This window comes from Erpetoichthys calabaricus, chromosome 11, assembly GCF_900747795.2.
Source record: "Erpetoichthys calabaricus chromosome 11, fErpCal1.3, whole genome shotgun sequence".
NCBI lineage: Eukaryota > Metazoa > Chordata > Cladistia > Polypteriformes > Polypteridae > Erpetoichthys > Erpetoichthys calabaricus.
In genome coordinates, this window is record NC_041404.2 from 48,675,288 (window position 1) to 48,695,885 (window position 20,598).

The window sequence follows — 20,598 nt, forward strand, 5'->3', positions numbered from 1 at the left end:
ACGTGTCAACTATTGACTTGATCACGGCTAGGCAGGCAATGTGGAGTAGTGGTCAAGGCATTGGACTTCAAATCCTGAGGTTGTGGGTTGAAATCCTGATCCTGTGTGACCCTGCGCAAGTCTCTTCACCCGCCTGTGCTCCAATTGGAAAAACAAATGTAATCAGCTGTAAGTCGCTTTGGATAAAGCCATCAGTCAAATAAATAAATGTAAATATACTCTAATAGTGGCAATGACAGAGAAGGGCACTATATAAAATACATTTGGCTAGCGGTAAAGAATACCACCAGGAGATTAGAGCCCACCACTGACTTCCTGTCATGGCCTAAAAGTGTTATGTTTCTTATTGAGAAAATTCTCTGACAGTGCCTTAAGATGAAGTTAATAGCGACAGGCTGCTACTAAATGATTCTTTTAAATTGTCACTAAATCCTCACAACCAACAGACCTTTGCAAGTACTCTGACAATAAAACCAACAAGTGTACTATACCTTTGAAGTGTCTGCATTGAGAATGAAAGGCACTATATGGAATAAAGTTGATTAGTTTACAAAGAATACAGTCGCAAGGTAACAACCCAGTACTGACCTCCTGCCAGATCCGAAGTTTGCTACTTTTCTTGTCAGTGCTTACGACTCTTCAGTTCCACCCGGGGTGGGGGTAAACGTAAAATTATACAAAGTTATTGTCTGTCTGTATACCTGCATTGTTATTACTCTTTAATTTAATATTGTCTTTATCAGTATGCTGCTGCTGGAGTATGTGAATTTCCCCTTGGGATTAATAAAGTATCTATCTATCTATCTATCTATCTATCTATCTATCTATCTATCTATCTATCTATCTATCTATCTATCTATCTATCTATCATTATACAAAATTGAAGAAATGATAAGTCTTAAAAAATGCCTGGGATTCTATTCACAATGAAAGGCACTATATACAGTGATTTGTTAGTACTACAGTAGTAAAGCAAACAATTCTAGTACTGACCTTCTGTAAGAATTTTACATCATCTGCTTGGGCTTACATTATTAAATATGAAAACACTTATGAAAATGACGAAAATGTTCCCGCACAACGCTTTCATCCACCTATCCGTTATATCCTAACTACAGAGTCACGGGGGTCTGATGGAGCCAATCCCAGCCAACACTGGGCGCAAGGCAGGAAACAAACCCCGGGAAGGACGCCAGCCCACCGCAGCGCGCGCACACACACACACCAAGCACACACTGGGGACAATTTAGTATCGCCAATGCACCTAACCTGAAGGAAACCCACGCAGACACGGGGAGAACATGCAAAGTCCACGCAGGGAGGACCCGGGAAGCGAACCCGAGTCTCCAAACTGAAATACCACTGCGCCACCCCAACACTTTAATAAATTGCCCAATTTGTCATGGAAACCGCGCATCTGGCAACCCTGGAAGGAGCCGCTGCAATCGGGAAGAACGCAGTCCGGGCGAGCCCGCTCCGTGCGTGGGGCACCAGGCGTCCACACGAGCGTCTAGTGCGAATGCTATTATTATTATTATTATTATATTAATGCCCATACAGCATGTCGATATCTGGCTCTATCGTTTAGGCAAACTAGGCAGTCACCCAGTGCAGCAAAATTTGGGAGGCGGCATTTTAAACAATACAAACTCTGACTTAAGAACTCTCGGACTCAATACAATTGGCCGATTATATTACTTCTTTTATTATTATTTTTACGTACTAATGATGTTTGGTCTGAACATCTGACGGCTTACACGTGGTCTTCCGAATTCTAGAATGCACCGTTTCTATCTTCTGTAGGTTTCTTTATTTTTGTTCAGGTTCACAGCGCTAGTTTTGTTTTCATGGGCGCTGAGTAATCCTAAACCGGGAGGAAGACGGAGAGTTCCAACAAAATAAAAATATTATTATTAATAATAATAATAATAATCAAAGACATTGCAAACTACAATTAAACGATCGTCACGGCAGCATTGCTAAAGGTTGATTTAACTCCGATTTTAACCATCTCCCAAACGGGCATACATTAAAATTTCAGTTAAAACTTGTCACATTTCGTTCTTCTTTTGTTCTGCACCATCGATGACAGGGTTTCCAAACACTTGGTCGCGGCCCACTTTTGACCCGCGGACAGCCGCCAGTGGGGTCGTGGTGGTTGCCACTCCGATGACAGCGCTCGATCCTCTTCCAACGGACAATCGCGCTCGATTCACCAAGGGGCGAAGACATCCTCATGGGAAAAAAAAGTGTGACGTGACACCAGAAATGCTGACAATATTTGACAGTATTTAAATAATGTGCCTGCGGTGGGTTGGCACCCTACCCGGGATTGGTTCTCTGCCTTGTGCCCTGTGTTGGCTGGGATTGGCTCCGGCAGACCCCCGTGACCCTGTGTTCGGATTCAGCGGGTTGGAAAATGGATGGATGGATGGATAAATAATGTGCAATAACTCGATTTAGTTATTATTCTTTCCATTTGTATATAGCATTGCAGAACTTTTTTTGCAACTTTTTGCACCATTTGTTTATTTTATTTACTTGTTGTGTTCTACATATATGTCTGCACTGGAGGAGCTGCTTTTAATCTCATTGTACATGTGTATAGTGACAATAAAAGGCATTCTATTCTATTCTATTAAACGTTGATATGAGAGGCTCTGGGCACGCTAAAAAAAAAAGTTCTCCATAGTCTGTCTAACACTGGAAACGAAACCCCCTGAAGTCGTACCTTTATTGGATAGCTGCACCGTTACTTGCATACGTGAGGATATAGTAAGTAGAAATTGTGTGTGTGTTTAAATGTAATCATTACAATTTAATTAAACTGAATTTTATGATAATGTTAAGTTTGTCAGTTTATGCACTTAATTAAAATAAAACGTATAAGTTTAGGAAGCTGCCACGTCAAGACTATAACTACAGTGTCACCATAATTGTAAGGGACGGTGGTTTAAACAGAGGCTTAAGAGCAATATTATGTATTAAAAAGGTTGCTTGATTCAAGTTATAGCTGTTGAAGCGTTAAATACATTTAAATAAATAAAGCATGCCCATTCAACCCAATTCTTACGTGTTTTATTAAGGGAAGGCGCTATATAAAATCATGACACTGGATGTTCAGTCCCCTGTACAGGTGGACCTGATGGACTCTCAGAGAATTATTTAACAGGCCAGTGTTCACACAATATATCAATTGTACTGTACTTAATTGTTAAAGGCACAATATAAAATCATCAGCCTTTGGCTCTTGTAGCATGTCACCATTTGAGACCTACTTAGCGTGCCAGCGCTCATACTGAAGAAAATGCCATTAACTGTTGACATGAAATGTACTGGGGACAGTAGTTACTGCTGAAAGGCGCTATATGAAAGCATCTACAGGTTCAGTTCCCAGAGCTGCTGTGAAGGAGAGTTATTTACCTGGTCAGAGCTTACGCTATTGAAAATACATTTGAAAGAGTAAATGGATCAGCATTTTCTTGAATGCCACCCCTCACGAGTGTATTTTTCTGTGTCGGTTTTTTAAACTGAAGTCGCTACGCCCCCCTCAACATTATCTATTTGCACAGTCACTGTTTTGTATCCAATCCCTCCATATTTCTCCCTTTTCCCAGTTATGGATCCGCCGCAGTGTCTCCGGGTTTCCACATACAGGTCAGGCACTGAAGATTCCACTTAAAAGCAAATGGGGCAGCGGGTCGCCAGTTTCAGTTTCGCCCAGGGTAGCAAAAATGCACAAGCCGGCCGTGTATAGAGGCGGAATCATAAATAAATAAACAAATGAAGAAAGAAATAAAGATAGAGAGGGAAAAAAAAAGAAATGCCGAGCTGAAGCTCGTGCGCATGTGCAACACAACAAGGGGTCGCGCAACACTTGAACGCTTGCTGATTGTGTTAGATCAGGGCCATAATGGACAGCAGCTGAACGAGGAGCAGGGCGGAAAAGCTTCGGGCAAAGAAAAAGAGAGAAAATTAGAGCAAAACAAGTCCTGACAAACTGTTATTAGTAGAAAAATAGTGAGGCGCACAAGTGCTGCTAGGAATTATTCTGATGGAGCCATGCTGAGAGCTCATCGGCCTAAGGCAGAGCAGGCGGCCCAATCGAACAGGCTGCACTTCGGCGGGCGAAACAAGCGCAGCGTGTGTGGAATAAGACAGATGAGCGAAGGGCTACGAAGAGCCGCCGATCATTACAAGTCTCCAATGAAAAAGTAACACTAACGGAATCATCGAAAAAAAATGATAAATATTTACATATATAAAAATCTTTATTTATTTGGGCGCGTTTCCATGGTTGTCGAGTTTCAACTTGTACAAAGGATGATTGTTTAAGTCCATAGGTCTCAAAAAAAAAAAAAATCTGACCACTGGAGAAGTTGCATTTTGTAATTACCGTTTGGATACATGTCGCCCCCTAGTGGTCATATTGTTGGACTAGCTAGCACAAGGGTGCTCCTCACAGTCTGGCATCATTTGTACTGTATGAGCGAAAGAACTGGAGGTAGTGTTTATGAAGGAAAAGCGCTATAATCCAGTCTCTTCCAATGATACACCGTTCAGCAACAGGAGAATAATTTAACTAGCCAGTGTTGATAATGTAAAAGATAATCCACTTATGCATTACATTTTCCACACCTGCTTCATCCTGAGTAGGGTCGTGGGGAAGCTGGGGCCTCCCCCAGCATATATTTTGTACAAGGCAGGAGTAAACTCTGGACAGGATGCCAAGGTGAACACACACTCACTGAGGACAATTTAGCATTACCCATCCACCTATGCCTTTGGATTATGGGAGGAAACCCACACAGACAAAAACTCACATCATCAGGGAACACCTGGATGCGAACCACTGCACCACCATGCCGCCCTTATAGAAGATAATATCAACTGTATTTTACTGTACTTGTAATGTGTCTTGAAAAGGGCACTAACTATGTACCATTCCACCATTAGGGACTTGCTTAGTGTGCCAGTGTTGACTCTGAAGAAAATTACATAAACTGTACTGTATGTTCAAGACACACTGGAGCTAGTGTTTATTAAAAAGGCGCATAAAGTCATAACATTGTAGGTTCAGTCTCCACTAGTGACACGCCATTCAGCTGTAGGAGAATAATACACCTGGTCCATGTTCACCATATAGAAGATGGAATCATCCATAATGTACTTGTAAAGTGTCTTGGAAAAGGCACTATATAAAATGATCAAACTGTAAGTTCATGTAGCTGTTCACCATTAGAGACTGTGTGCCAGTGTTCAGTTTGGAGAAAATGGCATAAACTGTACCGTATATGCAAGACACACTGGAGGTAGTATTTATTAAGGAAAGACTATATAAAATCATATGACTGTATGTTCAGTCTCACCTAACTATGCACCATTCAGCTTTACAAGAAAAATGTAGCTGGGTACACAATGTACTGACAGAATCAACTGTAAAGTACTTGCAAAGTGTCTCAGAAAAGGCACTATATAAAAGAATTCACTGTAGGTTAATTAATCTAACATTTGACCATGTGAGATTTACTGAGCTTTCTGTTGTTCACTTTAAAAGAAATATCTTCAAATATACTGTATGTACAAGACACCCTGGAGGTAGTGCTGATTAAGGAAAGGCGCTATATAAAATCATGACACTGGATGTTCAGTCCCCTCTACAGGTGGACCTGATGGAATCTGAGACAATTATTTAACAGACCAGTGTTCACACTGTGGAAAAATATATCAATTGTACTGTACTTAATTATTAAAGGCACAATATAAAATCATCAGCCTTTGGGCTCTTGTAGCATGTCACCACTTGAGACCTACTTAGCGTGCCAGCGCTCACACTGAAGAAAATGCCATTAACTGAACTGTTGACATAACATGTACTGGGGACAGCAGTTACTACAGAAAGGCGCTACATGAAAGCATCTACTGGTTCAATTTCCAGAGCTGATGTGAAGGAGAGTTATTTACCTGGTTAGAGCTTACGCTACTGAAAATACATCTGAAAGAGTAAATGGATCAGCGGTCGACGTCGCACTGGACATATCTGTTTTAAAAGGGCCGGACACCAATGCTGTCTAACAAGAGTTTCCATCCATCCATTTTCCAACCCGCTGAATCCGAACACAGGGTCAAGGGGGTCTGCTGGAGCCAATCCCAGCCAACACAGGGCACAAGGCAGGAACCAATCCCAGGCAGGGTGCCAACCCACCGCAGGACACACACAAGCACACACCAAGCACACACTAGGGCCAATTTAGTATCACCAATGCACCTAACCTGCATGTCTTTGGACTGTGGGAGGAAACCCACGCAGACACGGGGAGAACATGCAAACTCCACACAGGGAGGACCCGGGAGGTGAACCCAGGTCTCCTAACTGTGAGGCAGCAGCGCTACCCACTGCGCCACCGTGCTGCCTTATTTAGAAAACCAGTTTTTCTTAAATATTCTATCCTTCCTTGGCCCAGGGGCGTATCTGCAATCAGGAAGTTCTGGGTGCACATCCATGGGCCCATGATCCAATGCTCAACAAAAAAGATCAAGTATTTGTGGGCCACTGAAATGACCAAGAGGGCCAACCGGGAGTATCACGAGTGAGAAATACCATGATTTATAAAACGACTTGGTGTCTGCATGCTGCATTGTTAAAAGTAAATGGTCACCTCTCTGTTATGGAGCTAAGTCGCACTGAGGCTTGCTTCATCTAAAAATATAAGTATGGCGAACATAAGTACCAAAGACTGTGCTCACAAATCACTGTATCAGTTATTTTTCAACATCAATTGCACCAAGTCACCGGCACAATTGTTGAATATGCAACAAAAAAAAAAAAAACGTGCACCAGCTAATTTTCTTTTTTTTCTAATGCATAACCAAATTTCAATCAGATCCATCAAAGTGTTTTTGAGATTTTGGGCTATTTAGTTCTTCTCTAGATAGGTGAGTTTACCCCTAAATATTGAAATACCAAAATGTCCTTTCTTAGCAGATGCCTACTTCCCCAGATCTGCCATCCTGCCATATTTCAGCATTTTAACTAAACGGAAAATATTGCTTGTGTTGATAAGTGAGTGAATGAGCGAGTCAGTTAGATTTACTTGATATATTTTGTTGGCAATAGGTGGCGCCACAGAGCCTCAAACACCAGACACAACACTACAAGACATAGTTCCAGTGTTTAAAATAAAGTGATTTTATTATGTAACAATACCTTGAAAGGTTTTCTCATTCCTTCAGATAACGTGATACGAAATGAAGCTCCTTTCTGTCTCCTTCCACACCTCAGTGAGTGCCATCCTCTTCCTCTCGACTCTGACTCCCTGAGGGGAGGCAGAGGGCTCCCTTTTAAAGCTGGAGCTGGGACTGCTTCTGGTACCACAGTAGTACATGGTGAAAGCACATCTGGGTCAAGTGGAAGTTCCCCAAAGCAGGGACAGCGCTCCCCTGCAGCTCCTCCTGGTGGCACCCAAGTATGACTAAATCTCCCAACCTGCCCCACAGGTGTATATATGGGAGTATACTGTATACAGCGCCCTCTATTCCAGGCATCTCAACAAATAACCAACTTTTCCAATAAATTTCCTTGGCAAAAAGTGTGTCGAATTTAAATAAAACCACGGCGAGTGGGAGTGGCTTCATGCCGACAGACAGGCGGACATTCCGTAGACTGACAGACAGCGTGACGCTTAACAGGAGCGCACCTAGAAACACGCGCGATGCGTCGAGTTGTTGATTTGCTTAAGGAAATTACTATTTTTACTCTACAATTTTAATCCTTGTATTTGAAAAGAAACCTCCCAAATTACTAATTACCACTTTCCTTTTTGTGATAATTGTAACGCTCTTTGTAACGCTATTGCAGCTTAAATTAGTGGCAGTTGTTTAAAAAAGAAAGAAAAAAAAGATTTAGTAATTAAAATACAATGCTGAATTTGTTCAGACAAGTAAGCACATTTCTTTCTTTCTTTCTTTCTTTCTTTCTTTCTTTCTTTCTTTCTTTCTTTCTTTCTTTCCATAACCGGCTTCTCCGGTCAAAAAAAAATCACCAAAACAAGAGTTCAAAAGCGTAAACGAGCGGCTTCTTTAAACACGGACATTTTGCAACATTCATTTCTCCAGCTGATATCTATGGAGTAATATTTCGGACAGTATAAATAACTAAATAAACAAATAAATACCTAAATAAATAAATAGATGGATAGATAAATAAATGAGAATAAAAGCAATTACATTTGTTAAGAAATATATTGCAACGATCTGGGGCTACGAGAGACGGAAGATTAGAATCAGGCTCTAAACGCCGATGGCTGGTGAGTGGCCCTAAAAAGGAACGTTGGTATCATCCGACCCGCCATTAAAGTCTTCGTGCGCTCCCAGCTGCTTGCTCCCTTGTCCCGTCCTGCACGCCGCCCAGCTCCACCTCACCTGGGGACCGAGGTAACCCATGTGCCACACTATTCCCCCGACACTCTGCGATCCGACGCAAGTCCCGAGTCCAGTCCGAAGCACGCCGGCGGCACACAGCTGAGCCTATGGGCTTCGGCGGCATCCCTACCCCACCCGCTGTCCATATGCTGCTTTATATTAGGCTTCAACTTTTCTTATTTATTTATATTTTTATAATTTCTTCATGTATTTATTTGACTGACACGTACTCAACATAAAACAAACACTGAAATATAAACTGGCACTTTCACTCATCAGAGCTGAGAGGGCGGGCTCTAGGGAGTGTACTGTTTTTTAGTTGAAAAATGGCTTTATGTAAAAGGTGATGTAGAAAAATGACTGGTGCCATATCCAATTCTGGTCTTATTAGGTTCTACCTGTGCTACTCATTTAAGATGGGCTGAAATCTAATTAATCCATGCACACCTCAACATTAATATTTGCAGTGCATCATCTATTGGAATGCATTTTGTAATGAATGAAGTAATAAAATACATTGTATTTGTCAATCCAACAGTTGGCGCATCACACACATTAACAGTGCTTTTACAAATCCCATACCAAATGGCATATAACAGAGACACATGCACTGCAGTTATCATTTCAGCGGTTGGCTCATCACAGACATTTGTAGCAATAAAATGCATTGCATTTGTCACTCCAACAGATACAGCATCACAAACATTGTTATGGCTCTTATGAATCCCATACCAAATGGCATATAACTGATGCATGTGCATTGCTTTTGTCATTCCAAACAGATAGTGTATTATAAACGTGTCGTAAAAAACAACATAGCTACAAATGTTTATGATGCACCATCTTTTGGAATGACAAATGCAGTGCATATATATCTGTTACATGCCACTTGGTGTGTCATTCGTAAAAGCCATCTGTTGGAATGACAAATGCAATGCACTTTATTGTTTACAAATGTTTGGAAAGGCTGGCTTGTGACAATAAAAAGAGATAGAATTTGTCGTCAAATTGCAGCATTGTCAATGAGCAGTGATCCCCAAACCTTAGACACAATCAAACCACAACTGTCCCTGGTTCAAATAAACATTATTTTTAATTTAACAAAGTACCTTCATACAGGCTTTATCGAAATCAACATCAACCAAAACACAATTCTTTCCTTCTTTTCTCTCCACTCCTCCTTCCTTCACTCACAACTTCAGCTTCCCAAGTGAGATAAGGAGGCACCTTTTATGCTGGACCTGTGAATACCTCTGGTGACAGGACACTGCACAAAGGAAGCACCTCCTGATCAGGCTGAAGCCCCTCAAAGTAGGGGCATTCATTCCCTGTAGTTCCCCCTGAAGGCACCCATGGAACCCAGCTGGGTTTTGCATTGGGACTACAGTTCTCAGTATGCTCTGCAGGTGTGTGCATGGGTGCACCAGTCCAGGGATACTGCCATCTAGTGTACTGGAAGTCTGTCTCATTCTGTTCATCCATTTTATAGTCCCATTCAGGAATGGGAAAGCAATCTAACCCCAGCCAGGACATCAGTCCAGTGTTACTTTCCATTAAAACCAGAAAAAGGCACAAAGGGAAATGAAAGGGTGGGCTACTCCATAGCAGAAATAGGACCACCACACATGGCTGACCATTCACACAGATTACCATGGCAACCACAAACACCATACCATGCGCTTACTAACCTGGCTGGTCATCTTCATCGGAGCCACAACTCTAGCACAATCTCACTAGCTGACGTGCTTCTATTATCTTTATTGTTAAGAAAGTCAAATAAAAAAACAACAACCATCCTGGGACTCCTGGCTCATTAGATGGGAGCAAAAAAAAAAAAAAAAAAAAAAGAGTGATTACCTGGTCTCAAGAGGCACATTGCTGTTAAGCACCCAGCTATCCTGCAGCTGGACAGACTCTGGAGTTGTGGGCACATCGTTGGGTGCCGAGGCTGGGGTGTGGATTTGATTCCGTCGGTTGGTCAGGGAGTTTCTGTTCAGAGAGTTGGCAGAAGAATGATGATGGGACAGCGTCTGATGGTTGTGAGGCGGCGGCAGAGGCGGCCTCAGGGTCGACTGGCTGTGGTGGTTCGGAGGACCTGGAAGAGGAGACATGAAGGCAGTGATTATTCACTGTGGCACCAGTAAAGGTGCTATGTTACATTACTCTTCATTTGTAAGATATGCTTGGAATAAGATATCATGCAAATAGCTCGAGTCTGTTTAACAAAGCACCTTTATATGATGATCACCGGTGCAATATAAAACAAAGACTGACAGATTTTTCAGAATTGGTCGAGAAAAAAGTGCAAGGTTCATAAAGTCGAAATTCCATCCTGTTGAGAATTTCATCTCAAGTGTGTATCTTAAGATAATGTTTTATGTTAGTTTGTTCCACAAAGCCGCTTTTGATGGTGGTTAGTATGAAAAGTGCTTTATGAAAATACGATTGATTTATAGAGTTGTTTGGGTTGGGTCATGTCATGACCCAAATGCTCCATAATCCACAACTGCACAAAGAAGGTACAGATAAGGGACAGACAGTTGAATGCATGTTGTTGGACAGCAATGCCACAAATCAAGGCTAACAAACGACGTGAACTGACTTCCTCTCAAGTCTTTGACAGTCGCATCTACTATACTAAAATTAATAAATATCTATCTATCTATCTATCTATCTATCTATCTATCTATCTATCTATCTATCTATCTATCTATCTATCTATCTATCATATAGTGCCTTTCAATCTATCTATTATATAGTGCCTTTCTTTTCATATCTATCTATCTATCTATCTATCTATCTATCTATCTATCTATCTATCTATCTATTATATAGTGCCTTTCCTATCTATCTATTTATTATATAGTGCCTTTCTTTTCATATCTATATATCTATCTTGCCTTTCCTATCTATCTATCTATTATATAGTGCCTTTCTTTTCATATCTATCTATCTATCTATCTATCTATCTATCTATTATATAATGCTTTTCTATCTATCTATCTATCTATCTATCTATCTATCTATCTATCTATCTATCTATCTATTATATAGTGCCTTTCTATCTATCTACTATATAGTGCCTATCTATCTATCTATCTATCTATCTATCTATCTATCTATCTATCTATCTATCTATCTATCTATCTATTATATAGTGCCTTTCAATCTATCTATTATATAGTGCCTTTCTTTTCATATCTATCTATCTATCTATCTATCTATCTATCTATCTATCTATCTATCTATCTATCTATCTATCTATCTATCTATCTATCTAGTATATAGTGCCTTTCTATCTATCTACTATATAGTGCCTATCTATCTATCTATCTATCTATCTATCTATCTATCTATCTATCTATCTATCTATCTATCTATCTATCTATCTATCACTTCTGCTGTAGGACTACATTTGGTAATTCAAAGGTACAGATTCCCTCCTGGACTCAAGCATGGAGATGAACAGATTTGCTAAGGTTGCTTCTGTGCTGACGGCTGATGTGGTGGGCTTGTATCAGCCAGAACAATTTCATGTTGTGAATAAGAGATAGGACACTTTTCTCTGCTCTTATAATCATTATAATCAAAGTATGCATCTCAGCTATAAAAAAAATCACAGTGGAAAATCTTAAAAATGTCTGCAACTTGTAAACAACATAACTAAATGCATATATTCATACAAAAACATAAAATAAATTCACAGATGCTCAAGTTATTAAAGCTGAATGCTAACAAAATGGAACAATAAGCTTACTAAATCTGTTATCCTGACGACTACGCCATTTCTCAGTCAACAGCCTTTACTTTATCTTCAAGAGCATGCTCAACTTTGAGTGCAGCATCTACTGAGTGCCACCCTGCCTCTCCTCTTCCCTCATGCACTGAGTGACCCTCAGATCAGATCATTGTCACATGAAGATCTTGAAGACCCCTATATCACAACAGTGTCATCACTTGACATTCAAGAAAAGCAAGAAATACTTTCAAGGAATTCAAACATCTGCATTTGTAACAGACTGGGAGGAAGATTTTCTACTTTGGTAATTAGGCAGACAGGCAGAAAAATTTTTAATTACTTTAGTTCATTAAATTTAAAAACCAATGCAATCAGCAAAATGATAATGAAAGATCCATTTAGGATTTGGAAATTACTGCATTTGATACAATCTAAAGCTAAAACAACAGCAGAAAATTAAGTAAGACAAAAGGAATGATGTTGGATTTCTGCAATTACTCCATTGCTGCAAATACTTGAGGGTCCACAACAGTGAGAGGCTGGCCTGGTCTTGTGACACAGAGGAGCTATATAAGAAAGGACAGAGGAGACTCTTTAGTCTTAGGAGAGTAAGCTGCTTGAATGTGGGTAGTGACATCCTTTACATGTTCTACAACTCTGTGATGGCCAGTGGGGTGGCAACATGACTTCACGAGGGGCCCACAGAATCAACAAGCTGAATAGGAAGTCATGCTCAGTTATGGGACACCTTCTGGACCTGCCGGAGTTAATGAAGCAGGAGACAAAACTGATGGCCATTTTGAACAATGCTGCACATCCACTCTGTGAAATACTATAGCACTGAGGACATATACTCTACATTAAGGCAAAGTGACACTGGAATGGCTAAAAAATGGAAAGGTGAATGCTTTGGAATGGCCAAGTCAAAGACCTGATGTTCACCCTTATTGAGAATCCGTGGCACTGTTTGAAAACTGCTGTCCAGAGGCACCATCCCACCACCCTAGAGGATCTCTAGAAAGAAGAAAGGGGAAGAATCCCTCCTGAACGATGAGCAAAACTGGGATACACACATACCCAAAAGAATGGAGGCAGTTATTGCAGCAAAAGGAATCTCAATGAAGCACCAATATGTAGGGATTCAATAATGTTGGAGTTGTTCTTCTTGAGTTCAGTAATTACAGAAAATGGTTAATTTTGACTTTGGAAATGTATTGTTACGGCATAAGAGTTCACATTAGAAACACTGAATGGATAAATACGTGTACAAATCTTTTGTCATGCAGAAAGGGGATTGAATACTTTTGCACGTCACTGTATAACCATATATTGCTACACACGCGCATCAGTGGATCATCCTCTGGGCTCATTTGAGGTACGTAATACCACTCTGGGATGATAGGGGGCGGTGAACCTAATGAAGACCTCATCCACCGTACCAAGAAGACACCCAGTGAGGGATACTGACTCCGCCCCTTCTGGTCCTCCACCTATAAAATACAGTGTCTGCAGACGGAGGAGTCGCTCTGTGAACAGAGCAGACTGCAGTGGAGCTCCTATATTGTGACTACACAGAACCTTATTGTCAAACCTGACAGCTCTCTGTTTTGCTCATTTTTGATTTCTATTTCATGCCTGTTTTGCTTCGAGTTTGTGATTGATTAAACAAGGACGCCCTGGTTATCTTCCCAACATATATATATATATATATATATATATATATATATATATATATATATATATATATATATATATATATATCACGGCATTCGTAGTCTGAATCACAAGCTGATTGTATAGGTGGTTACCTACCAGGTAACGCTTGTGGTTGGTCAGCAAGTCGGCTAACATCCGCCACGTGCCCACCATTCTATATATATATATATCAGTAAATTTATCCTCTGATGAAAACCGCTGGCAGGGGTTGAAAGCTCAGGAATAAAAACTACTTTATGATACAAGATTTATTTTTTCTCCCTTTGTGGATCTCCAGCTGCTAATATGCAAACCGTATCACAGACCTTCTCTTCCATATATATAGGGCGGCACGGTGGTGCAGTGGTAGCGCTGCTGCCTCGCAGTTAGGAGACCCGGGTTCGCTTCCCGGGTCCTCCCTGCGTGGAGTTTGCATGTTCTCCCCGTGTCTGCGTGGGTTTCCTCCGGGCGCTCCAGTTTCCTCCCACAGTCCAAAGACGTGCAGGTTAGGTGGATTGGTGATTCTAAATTGGCCCTAGTGTGTGCTTGGTGTCTGGGTGTGTTTGTGTGTGTCCTGCGGTGGGTTGGCACCCTGCCCAGGATTGGTTCCCTGCCTTGTGCCCTGTGTTGGCTGGGATTGGCTCCAGCAGACCCCTGTGACCCTGTGTTCGGATTCAGCAGGTTGGAAAATAGATGGATGGATGGATATATATATATATAATCAGTAACGGCGCACTGCACGATAACGTTCAGTGAATACACTTGACTACACTTCCTAGTTTTCATCCTCTTTCTCTGTACGTTTATCATTCGTTTGCTCAGAGGTTGATGCGCTTGCTGAGCAGATCTTCTTTTCTCCACCCTAGCGGCCCGCTGCTTCTCTTCTTTCGTCGGCATCTTTTCGCGTTAAAACTGATTAAGTTAGTTTTTGTGTTTCAATTACTTAGTACGTTTTCGTTAATTTTTCACTTAATCTGGCACTTAAGTCTTCAATCTGCTTCAAGAATGATTAGTGAAGGTGGTAGGGAATGAGAACGGCGCCCATACGCATGCGCTGCATGGCCGCCCTGCTGCGCGCTGCCGAGAGTTGATTCTACAATAAAATAAAATAAAAATAAAAAGAGTAATAAAATCATCACCCCGAAAGCGGATAGTAGACGTCACGTAGTATATGTGTACCAAATTTCAAGTCAATAGGTGAAACGGTTTGCGAGCTACAGGTGATTTAAAATCCTGGACAGACAAACAAACAGCCACGATAGCGTATTATAGAAGATATATACAGTATAGGGTGGCGCAGTGGGTAGCGCTGCTGCCTCGCAGTTAGGAGACCTGGGTTCACTTCCCGGGTCCTCCCTGCGTGGAGTTTGCACGTTCTCCCCGTGTCTGCGTAGGTTTCCTCCCACATTCCAGACATGCAGGTTAGGTGGATTGGTGATTCTAAATTGTCCCTAGTGTGTGCTTGGTGTGTGGGTGTGCCCTGCGGTGGGCTGGTGCCCTGCCCAGGGTTTGTTTCTTGCCTTGCGCCCTGTGTTGGCTGGGATTGGCTCCAGCAGACCCCCGTGACCCTGTAGTTATGATATAGCGGGTTGGATAATGGATGGATATACAGTATATTGCATTCATAGTCTGAGTGGTTGGGTATGGGTAACGCATGTGGTTGATTGTAAATGGGAGCAGTAGAGTGTGTACGCCTGATGAGCCCAGAATGAGGGCGAAACACGTGTTGCGTACTCTTTGCATTATTTGACAGTAAACTATGCAATATATATATTGGATATATAGATATAGATATTTATAGATGTATATATAGATACAGTATATAGATATACACACACACATTATAAGTGCATGCTATGTATTAATGTTTACTGTACTTTTGTCAAAGTGTTCCGAGGAGACAATGCAAGTAAGAATTTCATTGTACTGAGTACACATGACCAATAACCTTAATCTTTAAAGTTTCAATGTAATAGATAGATAGACAGATTTAAAGATTGCAAAATAATACATATGACAGGAAGTATTTTTTAGATAGATCTAAAAGACACATAGAAATACATGATTCTATATACATAATAGTTAGATCTGAAATACACTATACAACTAATAGAAAGGTGTGAAAATCACTGTATAAAAGACTTATGAAAGGTGCCATAAAGTTAATAGGTATGGCATAAAAATATCTGAAGGGTGCAATATAATACACATGAATGGTAGTGTATATAGTAATTAGACGTAAAAGGTGCTATATATAAGACAAATATGGTTCTTCATTAACAATAAAGGGCACTATAAAATACATATGAAGGGTAGTGTATACAGTAAGTAGATGTAAAAGGTGCTATATAAAAGACATATGGTTCTGCATAAACAATAAAAGGCACTCCAAAATATATTTGAAACATAGTATATAATTATATAGTTCTAAAAGGCCCTATGTGATAGTTAAATGTGGTTCTGCATAAATAATGGATCTAAAAGCAAATATGGCTTCATATAAATGATAACTAGATTTGAAAGACACTACAGAACTAATAGATAGAAAGATGTGAAAACCACTGTATAAAAGACTTATGAAAGGTGCCATAAAGTTAATAGATATGGCATAAAAAGATCTGAAGGGTGCAATTTAATACATATGAAAGGTAGTGTATACAGTAATTAGACGTAAAAGGTGCTATATATAAGACAAATATGGTTCTTCATTAACAATAAAGGGCACTATAAAATACATATGAAAGGTAGTGTATACTGTAATTAGATGTAAAAGGTGCTATATAAAAGACATATGGTTCTGCATAAACAATAAAAGGCACTCCAAAATATATTTGAAACGTAGTATATAATTATATAGTTCTAAAAGGCCCTATGTGATAGTTAAATGTGGTTCTGCATAAATAATGGATCTAAAAGCAGTATATGATAGGCAAATATGGCTTCATATAAACGATAACTAGATTTGAAAGGCACTACAGAACTAATAGATAAAAAGATGTGAAAACCACTGTATAAAAGACTTATGAAAGGTGCCATAAAGTTAATAGATATGGCATAAAAAGATCTGAAGGGTGCAATTTAATACATATGAAAGGTAGTGTATACAGTAATTAGACGTAAAAGGTGCTATATGAAAGATATGGTTCTGCATAAACAATAAAGGGCACTATAAAATACATATGAAAGGTAGTGTACAATTAGTTCTAAATTGCAATATGTGATAGTTAGATGTGGTTCTTTATAAATAATAGATCTAAAAGCACTATATGATAGGCAAATATGGCTTCATATAAATAATAACTAGATCTGAAAGGCACTACACAACTAATAGATAGAAAGATGTGAAAAGCACTGTATAAATGACTTACGAAAGGTGCTACAAAGTTAATAGGTATGGCATAAAAAGATCTGAAGGGTGAAATATAATACATATGAAAGGTAGTGTATATAGTAATTAGACGTAAAAGGTGCTATATATAAGACAAATATGGTTCTTCATTAACAATAAAGGGCACTATAAAATACATATGAAAGGTAGCATATAATTAGTTCTAAAATGCACTATGTGATAGTTAGACGTGGTTCTTTATAAATATTAGATCTAAACACTATATGATAGGCAAGTATGGTTCCATCTAAATAATAATTAGATCTGAAAGGCACTACACAACTAATAGAAAGACAGACATGAAAAGTGGCATAAAAACACATGAAAGGTGCTATATAGTTAATAGGTATGACAGTCTGTCCATTACATTTTGGCTTTCAGATAGGAGAGGCACCATATTCTGTACTTAACAGTAAGATCTGAACGGTGGTATATAAGTGACCAACTTTTTGAAATGATAGCCTTTGGTTAAAACTAAAGCAATAATAAAAAAAAAAGAAAAAAATGGAGGAGCCTGGAAGGCCGCCGCTTGTCTGAAGTGATTTCTTGAGCGTTAGCTGTGTTGACAGAACAGCTGCTCGCCTCTGACCAAAATCTATAGCCGTCTCTTAAAGCTCCTTCCGCACTTAATATTCTGTATAACTACTGATCCGTGCTTCACAGGCAAAGATTGTCTGCTTGGCTGACTACCAGCAGAAACCTGATTTCGACAGTCAAAATGTCAGGAAATGTTATATGATGGAAGATAAACCTTGTTTGGATATTTTCAAGAACACACAGCAGTACATGGCAGACATTTATCTCCAATTTGAGCTCCACTATTCAGTTTTTCTGCCCTTTGCGTCTTCAAAGAGGAGCTATACCAATCCGTCTTGATACCTTTATATCAAGACATTTTCCAAGGAAGACAGCTTTTCTCTCTCTGACTTCCACAGGGTATTCAACTTCTTCGTTTTTTTGGTCAGAGTTCCAGGCAGCAGGAGTGAAACTGGCCGCGCAGAGGACACAAGTTCATGGCAGGAACAGGCCTATTTGTGCACTCCTGGTCAGGTTCAAGTCACCATTTAGTCCACACATTATGTCTTTGGGCTTTTGGAGGAGACCACATTTGTAGGATGTGGTGAGAACTTTTAACAATTCAATCTAAACTATAATGTTACTAGACAAAGAGCCCGTTTCGATAACGTAAGATGAAACGGGCACGAGTTTGTGTCAGCAGTGTATGAAGAACAAATGATAAGTAACGAAGAAGTTGTTTTGTAATGATTGTAGTCCGCTTTACTCATTACTGTACAGGCTTGTACTGTTAGCTGATGAATTTTCCAGGCCTATAGTAAATTATTGAATGATGAATGTTCCAGTACAATATGGAATAGTAATAAGTATAAGCACCGCAAACCTGAAATAGGTGTATTGAATGAATGCGTAATTGAATCAGAATGCGTAATTAGGCCTCGAGCTGTAGTCGAAATCGCCTTTCAGGCCTCTAGAGCTTTAATCGAAGTCACCTTTCTCTTTGAATTTTTGCGGCCGTAAATCCGCCGCCTGCCGCGATGTTGGGGTTGGATGTCGGTCTCATAAGGTTTTTCAGGCAGCTGCGCAGAAGGCGACTGCGCATTCGGCTTCGGACGGACGTGAGTGAGTGAGTGAGGAGGCAGGCGAATTATGTATTAAGACAAGGGGGCTCCGCTCCCTGCTCGCTTCGCTCACCTACCCCCGGCGTTGGGTATCCTGAAATACATTAGTCGACCCAAGCAGCACATTATTCCTAACTTCACTCCGCAGTAGTGCCACTCACAATATGGCGGTGACGCCTGTGCCTTCACTCCGCAGTAGTGCCACTCACAATATGGCGCTGACGCCTGCGCCTTCCGTATTTTATGGACCCGTGGGGCCTCCGTAGCCTCTTCCATTTGAATCTGGGCTGCAGCGCAGAGTCCTCTTTTTCGTGTGGCTGTCGGTAGTCGTTAGCCATGGGCGCGTTGTTGCTTCATTTCTCATTCACGTCAGTTGAGCTCTTTCGTTTTTGGGCCGTGACTCCTTCGTGCGCGGTGGACACAACTTCGCGTGCGGTTTATGAGATGCGCGCTGTACGTGCCTGCGCAGTACGTCTCATGGTCCCATCGCCGTGTCCCTTCGTCCATGCCATCCGGTTTACCATTCTCGGTTAGTAATATGGATAATATCACGTTTATTCCTACACATTTCCTTGGCCTCTTTTATAAGTTGCTTTGCATCAAAAAGCCTGCTAAGCAAATAAAGTCTACTTGCATGGGGTTCAGTCCAAATGGTAACCCATTAGATTTTTTCCTTCTGCCCCCAGGATGTTAATATTTCCCCAACTCTGGACTTGTGCTTTTTTTGGCCAAATGCTGCCATGATGAACTTGTCAAATTTACAGAGTCCAGGGGCGGATCTCCCCTTATGGTATTTTGGATGTGCTCCCTGGGGCCCGTGACAGCAAGGGGCATTTTCAATAATCTCCCCTGAGTCCAGCTCAATAAAAGGATCAAGTATCTGCATGTCAAAATGACTGAGGGCCCCCACAGGGGTAATGAAGCAATCAAGTGTCACGCTGAAATCAAAAATGAGATATACCACGCTTCATTACATGACCTTGTGTTCACGTGCTGCACTGTTAAAAGTATAACCAACTCTCCCTTAAGTAGCTAAGCCACCCAGGGGCCTGCCTGTGTGGGGGTCTTAATCCGGCTTTGGCTGAGGCTAGAAAAATGACATTAGTAGTGGTGATTAATTGCAAACCATATTGCGATGCCTGGGCTTTCTGAGTCCAGTTGTGGGGACGGGGGCTCTACCAGGTTGGCACAAAGAAGTTTAATGTCCAATAAGAGATGTGGAAGTTGAAGGAGAAAGTCTTGTGAGAAGAAAGTGTGCCCCCAAAGAAAGAAGTGAGGGGAGAGGGGGTGAATGTAGTGTACAAGTGTCAAATTACCACAGCACACTGGAGGGCACCTTACAGTGAGAGAGAGAGAGAGAGATGGGCGGAGCTCAACAGGGGGGCGTGGCCCCCAACAGATGCACTGTTACTAAAATAAATTACCCTTAAAGGTTTTCGTTTTCCTTAAAAGTTTAACATCACGGCTAATGTAAGTATGCTGGTAATCAAATGAATATGATAATTAAATCCAACCCAGGGTGGCGCAGTGGGTAGCGCTGCTGCCTCGCAGTTGGGAGACCTGGGGACCTGGGTTCGCTTCCCGGGTCCTCCCTGCGTGGAGTTTACATGTTCTCCCCGTGTCTGCGTGGGTTTCTTCCCACAGTCCAAAGACATGCAGGTTAGGTTGATTGGTGATTCTAAATTGTCCCTAGTATGTGCTTGGTGTGTGGGTGTGTT

At 40.9% G+C, this 20,598-nt stretch overlaps 1 protein-coding gene across 5 annotated transcripts in view; it reads right to left on the reverse strand.

Annotated features, from left to right (window-relative positions):
- The window catches only part of tenm2b (teneurin transmembrane protein 2b), a 1,820,998-nt gene that overhangs the window by 551,719 nt on the left and 1,248,681 nt on the right, over positions 1–20,598 (reverse strand). For all 5 annotated transcript variants that reach the window (XM_051934201.1, XM_051934200.1, XM_051934199.1 and 2 more), the window contains one exon: positions 10,279–10,516. In XM_051934201.1, the coding sequence (XP_051790161.1) occupies positions 10,279–10,516 (238 nt within the window). The remainder of the gene's footprint in view (positions 1–10,278; positions 10,517–20,598) is intronic.